The following is a 14,129-nucleotide window of genomic DNA, read 5'->3' as shown; positions in this document are numbered from 1 at the left end:
GAGGCCCCCTTTCCCTGGCTCCGCCGGGCTCCCTCCCGGCCCGCGCCCGGGTCCTCGGGTCGCCCGCAACCGCCCCGCCGCCGCGCCCCTTTACCACTGGACACTGTGGCGCACGCAAGCAGGAGCGTCAGGACCAGCGGCCGCTCCAAACCCGCGGGGGCCTGGGCGCCCGGTCTGGGCGGCAGCTTCGCGCGCACAGCCCCACTCATCTTCCTCAGGGCGACAGCGGCCATAACGGACTCTGCCCGGAACCTGCGCGGTAGCTAGGCTCTGCGTCATGACGTCAGACCTGCGTCAGGCGTCAGGGCCCGGAGCCCCTGAGTCCCAGCGTGGTGACGTAGCAGCCGGCGCGGGCTCTGGAAAGGGAAATGAGGAGGAAGGGTGGTGGGAGCTGGGCAAAGGGGAGCCCCCCAACCCCGACTGGGCTGCGGGCCAAGGAGGTGATGGGTCCGGTGTGGAGAGGGTCAGGAGCGAGCCTCTGCCTGCCTCCCGATGATGGTAAACGCACAGCTAATAAAAGTGCTTTCAAACGTCTGTGAATATGTCATAACTTAATAAATAAAACTTCAAAAACAAAAACAAACAGTGGAGGAGCCAACTGTGTCATAGGCTGGTCCCCCAAGGAAGGTAACTGCCTCTTCCCTCCCAAAGGCGAAGGAAACGGATGTTCACAGGGCAATGTCTGGGTGGAATTACAGGTAAATGCTTTTACCTTTTATCTGTACCCATAGTCACTCACCACTTGCACATTTAGCCTCTCCATACTTCAGTATACAGCGGGGAACAGAACAAAACCCGACTTTTGTGGTGTTTATTTTCTTGTGAGGGAGACCACAGTGTAAAATATATGATGGTAAACGCACAGCTAATAAAAGTGCTTTAAAACGTCTGTGAATATGTAATAACTTAATAAAACTTCAAAAACAAAAACAAACAGTGGAGGAGCCAACTGTGTCATAGGCTGGTCCCCAAAGGAAGGTAACTGCCTCTTCCCTCCCAAAGGCGAAGGAAACGGATGTTCACAGGGCAATGTCTGGGTGGAATTACAGGTAAATGCTTTTACCTTTTATCTGTACCCATAGTCACTCACCACTTGCACATTTAGCCTCTCCATACTTCAGTATACAGCGGGGAACAGAACAAAACCCGACTTTTGTGGTGTTTATTTTCTTGTGAGGGAGACCACAGTGTAAAATATACACTGTATGCGATGGAAGAGGCATTATGGAGGGAAGCAGGCTAAGAAATAGAGGGGCAAAGGGCTTCCACATTTCCTGCAATAAGCTGCTGTTACTTTTTAAATTTTGAAACTTCAAATTCCCAGCATCTGAAAATGCAAACTTAATAGCATCCACAGTTCCCTTAAGGCAGCGGTTCTCAACCTGTGGGTCACGACCCCTTTGGGGGTCGAACGACCCTTTCACAGGGGTCGCCTAAGACCATCGGAAAACACATCTATAATTACATATTGTTTTTGTGATTAATCACTATGCTTTAATTATGTTCAATTTGTAACAATGAAAATACATCCTGCATATCAGATATTTACATTGCGATTCATAACAGTAGCAAAATTACAGTTATGAAGTAGCAACGAAAATAATTTTATGGTTGGGGGTCACCACAACATGAGGAACTGTATGAAAGGGTCGCGGCATTAGGAAGGTTGAGAACCACTGCCTTAAGGCCTTAGGCACAACGGTTTGATCTGTATGTTCTGTGAATGTTTCCTTAATAAACATCTATAGGCTTCAGATAAAAGTCCCATAGGGTCAGTTTGCAGGAAAATCAGCATGTCAGGAAAGATGTTTATTGTACCCACCACTTCCCCACTCTGGGCTCCGAGATTCCCTTGGAAGATTGCTGCCACCCCACCCCACCCCCAAACACACACACACACAGCTGAGCTGTCCCTGAGAAGGGCCTGTGTTCTTCTGAATCTGGTTTCCCTTAACATTTATCTGGCCCGGCGACAGCTCTGAGACACACACACTACGCGGTTATAAGAAAACTGAGAAGTCATTCATCGGCTCACTTCCCTAAGCCCACCACAAGCCTACACAGACTGAATGGTGCCCTCATCCCAAAGCTTCCAGGGCAGCCAGGGCACAAGTCTTCCCAAGTTCCCCTGGAGCTCCCCTCTGAATGCAGAAACCACCACTCAGTTTCATGAATAAGCTTCATTCTAGCTTCTGCTTCTTGGGAGTGACTTAAACAGGCCTATTTCTGTAGTAAATACACTTCAACCCTCTCCTCTTTGTCCCGATTGTTTATTCTCTTACTGGTGAGCTGTCATGAACTCAACGCAATTTACACAATCTTTTGTGATGCGACATACAATAGGCACGTATTTAATTTAAAATGGGGAGGAAAATAGTCCCTCATACTCCAAGGGCCCTTTGTACATTTCAAAAAACTAGTACTGTACCTGGCATCTGACTGGTTGTACCCAGTAGCCATTCTATGCCAAAACCTCTAGACCAGTGGTCAGCAAACTCATTAGTCAACAGAGCCAAATATCAACAGTACTTCTTCAAATAGACTCGCCCAGGCCAAAAACCGACTTCTGTGCATGGGCCACGAAGTTTCAATCGCACTGTACGTGCGCCCGCCCGTGGTATTTTGTGGAAGAGCCACACTCAAGGGGCCAAAGAGCCGCATGTGGCTCGAGAGCCACAGTTTGCCAACCACAGCCCTAGACAAATCCAACAAAGTTCACTTTGAAATGGTTGCACATAATTATAAACCTGATGAAGACAGCATGGCAAATACTGAGGCCAGGAGTTATGGGGTGATCAGTTACACAAAACGCTAGAAATAAACCTGATACTTTGGAATTGTCACTTCCAGATATCCATAAAAAGAAATTTTGCCTAAAAATGTTATCATTGAGTGGGAAAAAATGTTCATGTTTGTTGATACTGGGTAATGTATATGTAGTTTGTTACTATTCTGCTTTGTGAGTGTTGCAAGTTTTCACCATTATTTTTAAAATTATAAGCTTATGGCAGAATTCTAAAACAGCCCCAATGACCCATGCCTTTTTATTATTCCCTGCCCTTGAGTGTGGGAGAAATCAGTGAATACATCACTTCTGTGATTAGGCTGTTATATGGCACAACTGACTTTGAAAATGGGAGATTACCCTCAGTGGGCCTGCCCTAATCAGGTGAGCCCTTGAAAAGGGTGGAGCAGTTATAAACAAGTTATGGGGATGTAATATACAACATGGTGGCTACTATGCTGTATATTTGAAAGTCGCTGCCAGAATAGATCTTAAAAGTTCTTATCAGAAGAAAAAGTTGTAACTATGTGTGGTGATAGATGTTAACTGCACTTATTGTGGAAATAACTTTGCAAACATTGAATCATTATGTTGCACACCTGAAACTATAAATATGTCAATTTTATCTCAAAAATAAAAATAATTTTAAAGTGAGGGTGGGCCGGAACCGTTTTGGCTCAGTGGATAGAGCGTCGGCCTGCAGACTGAAAGGTCCCAGGTTCGATTCCAGTCAAGGGCATGTAGCTGGGTTGCGGGCACATCCCCAGTAGGAGATGTGCAGGAGGCAGCTGATGGATATTTCTCTCTCATCAATGTTTCTAACTATCTCTCTCCCTTCCTCTCTGTAAAAAAATCAATAAAATATATTTTAAAAAAACAAAGTGAGGGTGGGTCTATTCCTGGAGATTTGAAGTGTGAGAGGGATTTGGCAGTGAATGTTCTGTCCCAGCTTTAAAGATGAAGGGGACCACGTGGCAATGCATGCAGGTAGCCATTAGCTGAGAGTGGCCCCTCGCTGGTGGCCAGCAAGGAAATAGAGACAACTATCCTACAACCAAAAGGAACTGAATTCTGTCATGTAAGCCCGGAAAAGGACCCCAAACTCCAGCTGAGAACAGTCTGGCTGACATCCTAACTTCAGCATTGTGAGAACTTTCAGGGAGACCCCAACCACAACATCCTTGGATTTCTGAACTATAGACATGTGAAATAAATAAATGAGTGTTGTTTTAGAAACCAAATTTGTGGTAATTTGTTATGCAGCAACAGAAAACTAAAAATATCTCACACAGAAACACACACAGAACAGGGGCCAAAGAACAAGACCAAATGCCCTATTTATTTACACTCTTTTATTAATAAAAAACAACAGAAGGAAGACGAGGTTTCAATATTTTATTCAAGTTTTATTTTAAGTGATGTTAATTACAGCATTTGAAAGGGATGTTCTAATTCCACACAATGGAAGACTCTAAAATGTACCCATTAAACTGCTAAAAAACCAAGTGGCGAGAATACAACAGAAGTCTAATTTAGGTTCCGAGTGTTGTCACCATGTGATTACAGTCACAGACTCTTCCCAGCTTGCAGCTGGAGCTCTTGGAAGCTATTTCATACTCTGGTGCAAGGGCAAAAACCACAACATGAGAGGGAATTAAGTCCTGAATTTATTGGCTTCATCGCATCCACCTTCTCCACCCCAAAATGGCACAAAGGAAACTACCACACCCTGCAGACTACTTTTGGTGCAAAAGAGGTGATGGACCAGGGTGGAAACAGGTCTAAAAAAGTCCCATCAGATGAGTTTGTACACACCATCAAATAGTGAGCCTCTCTCAATGAGGGTAAGAAATCAAGATTCAATTCTCAGGAAGTCATAATTTCATACATTTAAGCAATACAAATTTACAAAGTGCTTACAAATCATCATCAGCTTCCACTTGCAGCCATTTCTCGATAAAAAAGAAACCTGACATCTTAGAGGGGCTGCCAAGTTCCCCCAAGTCTACAGCTGTGAGGACCTGCTTTGGAATCGGGTTTCTTCTGTACCTCTGAAAGGGTAACACCTTAAAGCTGAATCATCTTTAACCTGGAGGTCTAACGTGATATTTAACAATACTTGCATCCCAGACATACAACATTAAAAGGTACACTAAATTCTGAAGGTAGCTATGCTGCAAAATAGTTTAAAATTAAACAATTGAACAGTCTTCGTTTATGCTTGAAATTCCAGTCCTAGACCAAGCTTGTGGCCACCAGCATTGACATTCTTGCCATCCAGCAGAGCTGACAGCGTCAGTTTGATACCTGTAGGGACAAAATCCGGAGAAGAAAGGGGAGGGATGAAGAAAAGAAGAGAGAAGAAAAGTTAACACACGAAGGATTGTTGGAGTGTCCTGGCAAAACCACACCAAATTCAAAACCTGTTCCAGCTGCGTGATCAGGGCAAAACCACATGGCCCTTCAGTTACTCAATGCCATCTGCCTAATTAACAGATAGCCTGGAATGAGCTTATTCAACAACCACTATGATTCCACGGCCTACCTAATCCACTCTAGGGACTCCACTTTCCTTTTTCCTTTCATCGCCTCCTGCTACCACTCAATCTCTACCACTGGCACTATGGAGTAAGCTTCTTCAGCAATTGCCCCTTGAAATGAAACCCTTTCATGAACCAGACACCGAGGTTTTACACTCGTACACACACACACACACAATACTGATATTTTCCCTAGAACAGCTTGATTCTGACATCATGTTATCTTAGATTTCCAGGGTTCAAAGGCCCATCCTATTCAAAATAACCCCAAGGGGCTGGCCTAGCCAACTGTGCAGAGGAAACCTGCAAACCAGTTTTACCATGAGGATGACTTAGAGGCTAGTTTTAAGAACCTGCTGGAAATTAGTATCAAGTAGTATGTACACTGAAAGAAAAAAGGATGGAAGAAAACAACAAAAATTGTAACATGTTAGCTTTGCTCTTTTCTCCTACTGACTACTTCTCCTATTCTCCAAATCTATATTAATAAAAGGGTAATATGCTAATTAGACTGAACATCTTCTAGACAAAGCCACGGTGGCGGGGGCCAAGGCAGTTTTATTCATTTCAAATGGGCCGGATCCGGACCGAGGGCCGTAGTTTGCCCACAGCTGAGCTAGGGGCATCAGGCTGGCAGGAAGAGGCAGTTAGGGGCAATCAGGCAGGCAGGCAGGTGAGCGGTTAGGAGCCAGCAGTCCTGGATTGGAAAGGGTGCAGGCTGGACTAAGAACCCACCCCACCTCCATGCACAAATTTCGTGCACCGGGCCTCTAGTGTTTTATAATGACTGCACACCTCTATAAACATTTCATTATAAAACTTTATAGACACTCATTTGCAATGTACTATGCAGGCATTTTGTAAGCAATAACATAACGCAGCAAACAAGAACCACAGTATTTTTTAAGACAAAGAACTAATTTCACATACAACACATACCTGGCTTTAGTGTCTGGGTGTATCCTAACCCTATCAGGCTGGAGTTGTTCACTTTAGCCTAGTCAAGGAAAACAGAAGACACAGTAAGAGCTTTTTAATCAACCAACTCTAAACTTCAGAATCATATTCTCTTTTTTCGTGACTACTTTGTTTATGGGATTCATTAAACTCACCAGGAAATGTATCAAATTTAGGGAGACTGGTCTCAGAAGGGAAACTCAAAGAGTCAACATGATTTTCAATGAAAAGGACGCTATTATTTACATTTAATTCCTGAAGGTATGAATGCCTAATTTCACTTATACAAGTAGGTCTGTAGTCAAGTTATAACAGGTGAGGACGCTTTCATTTATGGGCCTTGAGATAACAGGCTCTCTTAAAATGGGAGACTCTTCAAGATTTATTTGTTGGAATGAGGAAAATCAGCAAATGTGAGATGGGGTTTTTTGAGGCTTTTTTTTTTTTAGGCAGAAAACACCATTAGAATTTTTCTCAAAAAAAAAAAAAAAAGGATTTTTTTCTTCATGAAAAAGAGAAGCAAAAATCTACTGACAATGAAGAAAGTTCAGCACTGACAAGCCTGAGTGTAAAATGGATATTGGAGTAAAAGAGTGACCTAGCCAATCGCTTCAATGTCAGCAATTAGTGAATGTTCATTAATAATTAAGTTCAGTAAAGCAGTGAGTCCATAACAATTTTGCCCTCATTCCTCTGCCTGAGTTGTGGGGAAATCCGGGCCTCTCCCTGACCCCTTTCTCTAAAAGAAGGAGGGGTCAGGAGCAGAGCAAGCTCAAGCCATGAGAACACCGAGTCCTGGTAAAAGCTGGTGCATGTTTTCCTGTTCGAAGGCTATTTTCAGACCTGACATCTCCCGTCAGAAAGAGCAGAGCAGGGGAAGGAAGGCCTCCGGGCAGTCAGTGCCTGTCTAGCTGCTCCTTTTTGCTCATGCCATCCAAAGAACAAGGCCTCCTTCCTTTGTTTTTATCTTTTTTTCTTCTTCTCCTCCCCCCGCCCCCCGCCCTTTGTTTTTACATGCCTAACACAAAAGGAGCCAAATTCAGTTCCTATTTCAAGAGACTTGAAATGGGCTGTCTGTAATCTATATATACCAGCCCAGAAGCCATCCTGCAACATCCTGAAACCACTCAGAAGGGGGTGCCCCCAGCAGTGCCCTGTGACAACAGAGATGGAGCGCGACAGGATTTAACGTGAAAACTCTGCAGCAACCAAGAGCCCCTGAGCAATGCTACAGGGTCTGCAAGGTAAGATGCCCACTGCCCAGCACCAGGGCCTGTCTTCATAATGTGCAATATGGGAGCTGGGCAAGAGAATAACAAACGAGGAGGGAAATGAGCACTTAAAGCCTTAGTGTTCAAGGGGATCCCTTTGTAATCTGCAGCATGGAACCGGAACTGGTTAGAGGAGGAGGCACCTTAGCCAGCCAGCCTGGGTCAAACCCAGGCCCCGCACTTACCCAACGTCTGCCCTTGGGCAAGTTACTCAACTTCTCACTTGATCTTGGCCAAAAGTCCCAGAAACCATTACTTACTCGACTTCTCTAAGCTCCCAGTTCCTCATTTGTGATAACAGGGATGGCCTGATTTCTGAAAAAGGCACCTACTCCAAATGGGCTGTGTAAGAATTAAACACAGCAATCCACCGATAAGGGTCTCCACACAGCGCCTGGCACCCACAATAAGTACTATTACGGTTAGCAGTTTCCTTATTTCGAACTCTTTTCACAGCGATAAAATCTCCAGCCAGTGCATCGAACCCCCACAGTCGGGGATGACTCCAACCTAAGGTCAGGTGGGGCCTAGGTGATGCACGATTCCACAGGTACCCACCGAGAAGCAGGCTTCAGGGTCGATCTGATACTTGGCTGCTATTCCAAAGCGAGTGTTACTGTTTCCTGCTGTCCAGGCGAGATTAACGGCGGTCTCCAACTTCTTATTCACCTTCTGATAAATGGAGCCACCAAACTCCGTCCCGTCGTTCCTGCAAACAAGCACAGAGCGGATGCCGAGACGCCCAGAAGGCAGGCTGGCGCGGGGCAGAGCTGCCCACGTCAAACCGAGCGCAGGGAGGCTGTAAAAGGACTCACCTGCTCACAAAACAAGTACCAAATTACAGGAAGCCTGACAGGAATGGAACGGACACCAGCGTCGGGAGGTTCGGAGCAAGGGCGGCTATTTCAACCATCACTGGGAACACCCAACGGCAGCTCAGTCAAGTACCCAGGCCCCACTGAACTTGAAGTTTGCTTCTAAAATACTCTTTAAAAATAGATGCAGCAACTAGGGCATTGGGATTCGGGATTCTGAGTGATTTCTCTTCTGCTGCTAAAGTTATTACTTTTTTAAAGGCTTCTATCATAAAAATGGTAAGGGAGGGGGAGCAAATGAGACGAGAGCACAGCCAGAAGTGGCAAGCAAGGCTGGGCCAGGGTTCCTCAGAAGTCAGGTTACATAGCCTTTAGCACCACCAGCTACTGCCACTGCTCGGGGACACAGCCAGAACTGAGCCAGCCCCTTGGAAGAGAAGCGACTGCAAGAGCTCAACCTCTGGTTCACTGGTCCACCTGTGCATACTGCTGGTCCATGCAGCAACATCTACGATCCTGGTGGGATGTGAAAAAGAGCCACTTGCTACTGACAGAATGCTTCTGGTCTTTCAAGATGGAATGAAGCCCCGCCGGCTAGACTCCTTCCTCTCTTCCAAACACTCCATATTGACTCCGGCCTCTGGCAATAGACCCTTCCCCTCCCTGACATTTTCAACATAAATAAATACTGTCAAATTTCTGCCTCATCATCTCAGATGTTTCCAGTGGAAATGACATTGGAAACTGTTAAGGCAGAGCCCGTGTGCTTTAGAATCCAGAGCTTAGAACTCACTAACCCAAGAATAAATTGTTACTTTCATTGCGAACTCTGCTTTTCACCAATACACTCTCCCTAAAGTAGGTGCTCATTAAATACATTCTAAATTCTTACATTTTCCCCTGAAATTCAGAATTGTTACTTCCAGAAACAACAGGAACCACCTGACTTGAAACCCTGACTTCTTCAGGAAATCCCAGCATGCTGCAAAACAGCAGCTTGTCAAAAGTAACAGATGTGAGTGGCTTTGGTATAACTCAAAAGGGGATATTTTCTCCATGCACTTAAATGTTTTCCAGAAAGTGTCATATATTCTATATATGTTTTTCTATATATTCTAAAACCAGTAACACAGCCTTCCCTTACTGAGTTCTCAAAACCATAAAGAAAGGGAACTCATTCAAATGCATCTCTATGAAGCACAAAGAGTGTCTGTTAGACGTCTGGGGCTCTGTAAGCACAGGGGACCCAGACTGGCTGTGTCAGCTGATCCCATGCCAGGTCCCAAAATAAACCATGTCCACTTCTTAAAAATCGTGAAGTTCAGGTACATGGGGAAAACAGCAAACAACCATTGTCCTTCCTAACCTGGTGCCAATTCCCAATTCCAAACCAAGGGACCACTTTCCATTTCAGTCAAAACGGTAAATTTAAAAACACTTCTATGCTGTGGTATTTTCCTATTTTTTATGTTACCTTTTTAAATGTATGTAACCTTTTTGGCCCTTCGTTGGTGTACATTCTATGAGTTTTATCACATGTACAGGCTCACGTGACCACCATCACAATCAGGATACAAACAGTCCCATCAACCCAACCTCCCTCGCGGCACCCCTTCGTCGTCACAACCTTCCCCAGCCTCTGAACCCCCTGACTGAACACCTCTATAGTTTTCCTGTAACTTTTTAGTTTTAAAAGACTCAAAATTTATGAATAATATTCATTTATTATATTACATTACTTAATTATAAGAAATTCCCTCGAAAAATGAATTAATGGAAATGTGATTCCTTTAGACTCTAATACCATTGACTTGTCTTTAAGTTTCAGAAGTCTCTTCTTGAGTGACCTCTAGTGGAGAGAAAGAAATTGAGTAAAGTTGCACCGGACTTGTGCTGCAGGTTAGCTCCTCATGTCCCACCGGGATGTTATGGATGAAATATTTGTTTCCCTTCACCTAAATCAGCACTGCAACTCTCAAGTTGGATGACAAGGGGCTCTCTCTAACCCAACCCGTAATTTCCTCTTCCCTTCACTCTACTGTCCAGAAATTAGTAAACTTTCCAATGCTCCACCATGCAGAGGACACTCTGTATTTAACTGAGAAAACCATCTCCTCATTTGTCTCCCATCCTGATCCTCATAGGCAACATGTGGAGAAGAGAGAGCTGCACCTTTCCCCCCAACACACACACTTTAACTAAAACCGAGAGGCCCTCCAATGTCCGTACAGCTGCAGGGAAGGGACAGCCTCTGGACTGACATCACACCCTTGATCCGTCCTTCTGTGTGTACCAGCGACGGCATTTACTGTTCACCGAATACAAAGACCCTAAGTCAGCTCAGGAAATGGGTAGGTGGGAAACAGTCCGCCTGGCTCATCTGATTACAACAAACTCACTGTACAGTGACTTAGGAGTCATCATGAGGAGCAATCCCCCTGCTGCACACACTCGCACGCCCACTCACATGCACTTACACATTAGTGTGAAGCTGGAACTCATCGGTCTTGTAGCCAACCGCAAAGTTACTCTGGGTCACTCGAGACTTCGCCGTCTCAAAATTCATCTGGTAGCCAGCCAGCCAGCCCTCATAGCCCAGCACCAGGGCACCCCGGATCGAAGGCCCGGCCATGTCGAAGTCCACGTCGCAGCCCAGGTTGATGTGCTCCCGCTTGTACCCTGTCTTGATTTTAGCATTTTTTTTCCTGAAGGAAAAGAGATTGTATTAAAATCAGGAGCTAACTCTCCTTGTGACAACCATGCCGAAAAATGAAAAATTAAAAAAAAAAGTCCCAGTTGGGGCCACAGAAACGGTCCCAAATCTCTCTTAAGCATAACCAGCTGCTGTGCCACAATAGGCAGATGTCATCCATCATATCCAGGCTGCAGAAATAATGAAGTGAGCACACGAGCTTGAAAATCACACGAGTCATTTTCTTTTATTTCCTTCCTCTCCCTGTGTCTCCTGTGGCAGCCTACACAGGCGTTTATTAGGTAGAGCGCCATCATGTAATTATGAAACAGGTGTGTCTGCTGTTTTCCAAGGCTGGTAAAGAAGGCACTACCTAAACAGCAGATCTCTTTTGTTGTTGTTAATCCTCACCCGAGGATATTTTCCCATTGATTTTTAGAGAGAGTGGAAGAGAGAGGGAAAGACGGAAAGAAACATTGATGTGAGAGAAACACATCGATTGGTTGCCTCCTGCACGAGCCCCGACCAGGGCCTGGGCCTGGAAGGAGCCTGCAACCAAGGTACATGACCTGGACCAGAATCGAACCCCAGGCCCTTCAATCCCCAGGCCGACGCTCTATCCACGAAGCCAAACCAGCTACGGCTAAACAGCAGCTCTTTAAGGAGATGGTCTGGTCATCTTCTTACTTGGTGGCTCACTTAAGTAAAAAAGAAACAAACACTAGATCTTGTCTAAGTAAATACAACAGCTTTTAATCAGTATCCATGAGACCTCAAGGAGAACTCGGCACAGATACAGAACCTGGGGCCCTGCAGTCACAGGGCCAGGAAGACCCCAGGGCTAGTGTGCTGATCCCAGGCTGTGTGGGACCAGGTCAGTGCCGCCCCTGCCTATGATGCAGGACCCAGCACCCCTCAGGACGGGCAGGTGAGTTGTGTCGCCTGCAAATATATTGTCACCAGGCCTTTTACCAAAAGTCAACACTGAAGACAAGATCACATCTATCAAACAATATTTATACTCTTTACACCTGATTGTTTCTGTCATTGAGCTACAAAATGGACATCTCTCACGGACAGCAAGCTGCATTCTCAGCAGAGATCAGGGGAGACACCAGATCCGTCAGAGGCCCCAGGACTTCACAGCTCTGTCCACCCCAGAGTCATTCACACGGAGATTGAAGCCTCCCCAGCACCTGGCCTATGGGTCCTAAAGATCATTCCCTCCTACAAGGAACCAGTGCTCCTCAGAGAAATAGTCGATTCTAGGTTGCAGGAAATGTGCAAGGTGAGCTTGAGGCATCTATCAAAGCCTCAAGGACACGGAGCTGGGGCAAAAGGACTTGAGAGACTCCCAAGGCTTAAACATGGGGCAATGGGAGCATCGTAAAAAGTAATATCGGCAGCCCTGGCCAGCGTTGTTACGTGGTTAGAGATCTGGCCCGTGCACAGAAGGATCAGAGGTTCGATTTCCGGTCAAGGGCATACCTGGGTTGCAGGTTCTTGATCCCCGGCCCCAGCAACCAATTGATGTGTCTCCCTCCCATCTCTCTCTCACTTTCCTCCCCTTCCCTTCCACTCTCTCTTTAAAAAAAAAGTAATCTCAGCCATAAATTGAAATAAATCAAATATGTTTAAATCTATTAATTCATAACAAAACACACACATTAGTCAGCCTTAGAGGCTAGAGAACCAATTTGTAATTTTGAAAAGATTAAGTAAAAAAAGGAATTAAACATTTATTCTACCTTTCGTATAGTAATTATATCTCAAATAGTAACTATAACTAAATAGTTGATGAGAAGTTTCTCTTTAGTAAAATATTCTAGCTAACAAATGAAGAAGGAATTATCACCAATTTGCAACCCTTAATGAGTGGGTTGGCAAAAAATGAAATTCATAATGCCACTGAATTGTACACGTAAAGATGGTTGAGATGAATGGCGCTAACATGCACGGAGAAAACCAGGCCTTCTTTGCGCATCCCAGTAGAATCTCGTAGAGTACCGTGTATTTTAGTACAACCCCCCCATGGAATATAAACATGATGAAGCCTCTAGACCAATGGTTTTCAACCTTCCTAATGCTGCGACCCTTTAATACAGTTCCTCAGGTTGTGGTGACCCCCAACCATAAAATTATTTTCGTTGCTACTTCATAACTGTAATTTTGCTACTGTTATGGATCGTAATGTGAATATCTGATATGCAGGATGTATTTTCATTGTTACAAATTGAACATAATTAAAGCATAGTGGTTAATCACAAAAACAATATGTAATTATATATGTGTTTTCCCATGGTCTTAGGCGATCCCTGTGAAAGGGTGGTTTGACCCCCAAAGGGGTCGCGACCCACAGGTTGAGCACCGCTGCTCTAGACTTACAGGAAATAGGGGGGATATCTAGTTTCAACAAATAAATTGCAAGGGGAAATAACAGAGAGGAGAATCCAAAATTAGGAGCCATATAAACCAATTTTTGCAATTTTGCATGGACAATTTTTGATTCTATAAAAGTTATGCAGCCGTAGCCGGTTTGGCTCAGTGGATAGAGCGTCGGCCTGCGGACTGAAAGGTCCTAGGTTCAATTCCAGTCAAGGGCATGTACCTTGGTTGTGGGCACATCCCCAGTAGGGGGTGTGCAGGAGGCAGCTGATCGATGTTTCTCTCCCATCGATGTTTCTAACTCTCTATCCCTCTCCCTTCCTCTCTGTAAAAAATCAATAAAATATATTTTTAAAAATTATGCAATTTGAACAGACTGGAGGTAAGATTTTTGTCCAATCTCTTCCCGCCCCCCCAACACCCCCTTCCCCACAAGAATTGTTAATTCACTCCCTTTCTATGCCCCTGCTTCTATTATGTTCACCAGTTCATTCTGACTTAATTTTTAGGTTCATTTGTTGATAGGTATTTATTTGTTGTCACTTCATTGTTCATAAGTTTTATCTTTACCTTTTCTCCTTCTTCCTCTTCTTAAAGAATATCCTTCAGCATTTCATATAATCCTGGTTTGGTGGTGATGAACTCATTTAGCTTTTCCTTATCTGTGAAGTTCTTTATCTGATC

At 44.7% G+C, this 14,129-nt stretch overlaps 2 protein-coding genes across 3 annotated transcripts in view; both read right to left on the bottom strand.

Annotated features, from left to right (window-relative positions):
* Positions 1-281, bottom strand: part of LOC102759235 (chromosome unknown open reading frame, human C5orf15) — a 12,697-nt gene extending 12,416 nt beyond the window's left edge. Inside the window, exon 1 of the mRNA XM_006753563.2 lies at positions 95-281. Within this exon, the coding sequence (XP_006753626.1) occupies positions 95-233 (139 nt within the window). The 5' untranslated portion in view covers positions 234-281. The remainder of the gene's footprint in view (positions 1-94) is intronic.
* Positions 282-4,163: 3,882 nt separating this feature from the next.
* The window catches only part of VDAC1 (voltage dependent anion channel 1), an 18,321-nt gene continuing 8,355 nt past the window's right edge, over positions 4,164-14,129 (bottom strand). For both annotated transcript variants that reach the window (XM_006753561.2, XM_015563605.1), the window contains 4 exons: positions 10,846-11,073; positions 8,112-8,262; positions 6,265-6,322; positions 4,164-5,092 (listed from right to left, as the gene is read on the bottom strand). In XM_006753561.2, the coding sequence (XP_006753624.2) occupies positions 5,001-5,092; positions 6,265-6,322; positions 8,112-8,262; positions 10,846-11,073 (529 nt within the window). In that variant the 3' untranslated portion in view covers positions 4,164-5,000. The remainder of the gene's footprint in view (positions 5,093-6,264; positions 6,323-8,111; positions 8,263-10,845; positions 11,074-14,129) is intronic.

This window comes from Myotis davidii, unplaced genomic scaffold (genome assembly GCF_000327345.1).
Source record: "Myotis davidii unplaced genomic scaffold, ASM32734v1 scaffold471, whole genome shotgun sequence".
NCBI classification, from domain to species: domain Eukaryota; kingdom Metazoa; phylum Chordata; class Mammalia; order Chiroptera; family Vespertilionidae; genus Myotis; species Myotis davidii.
Note: the sequence above shows the minus strand (reverse complement) of the source record. Positions and strands in the feature narration are given on the sequence as shown.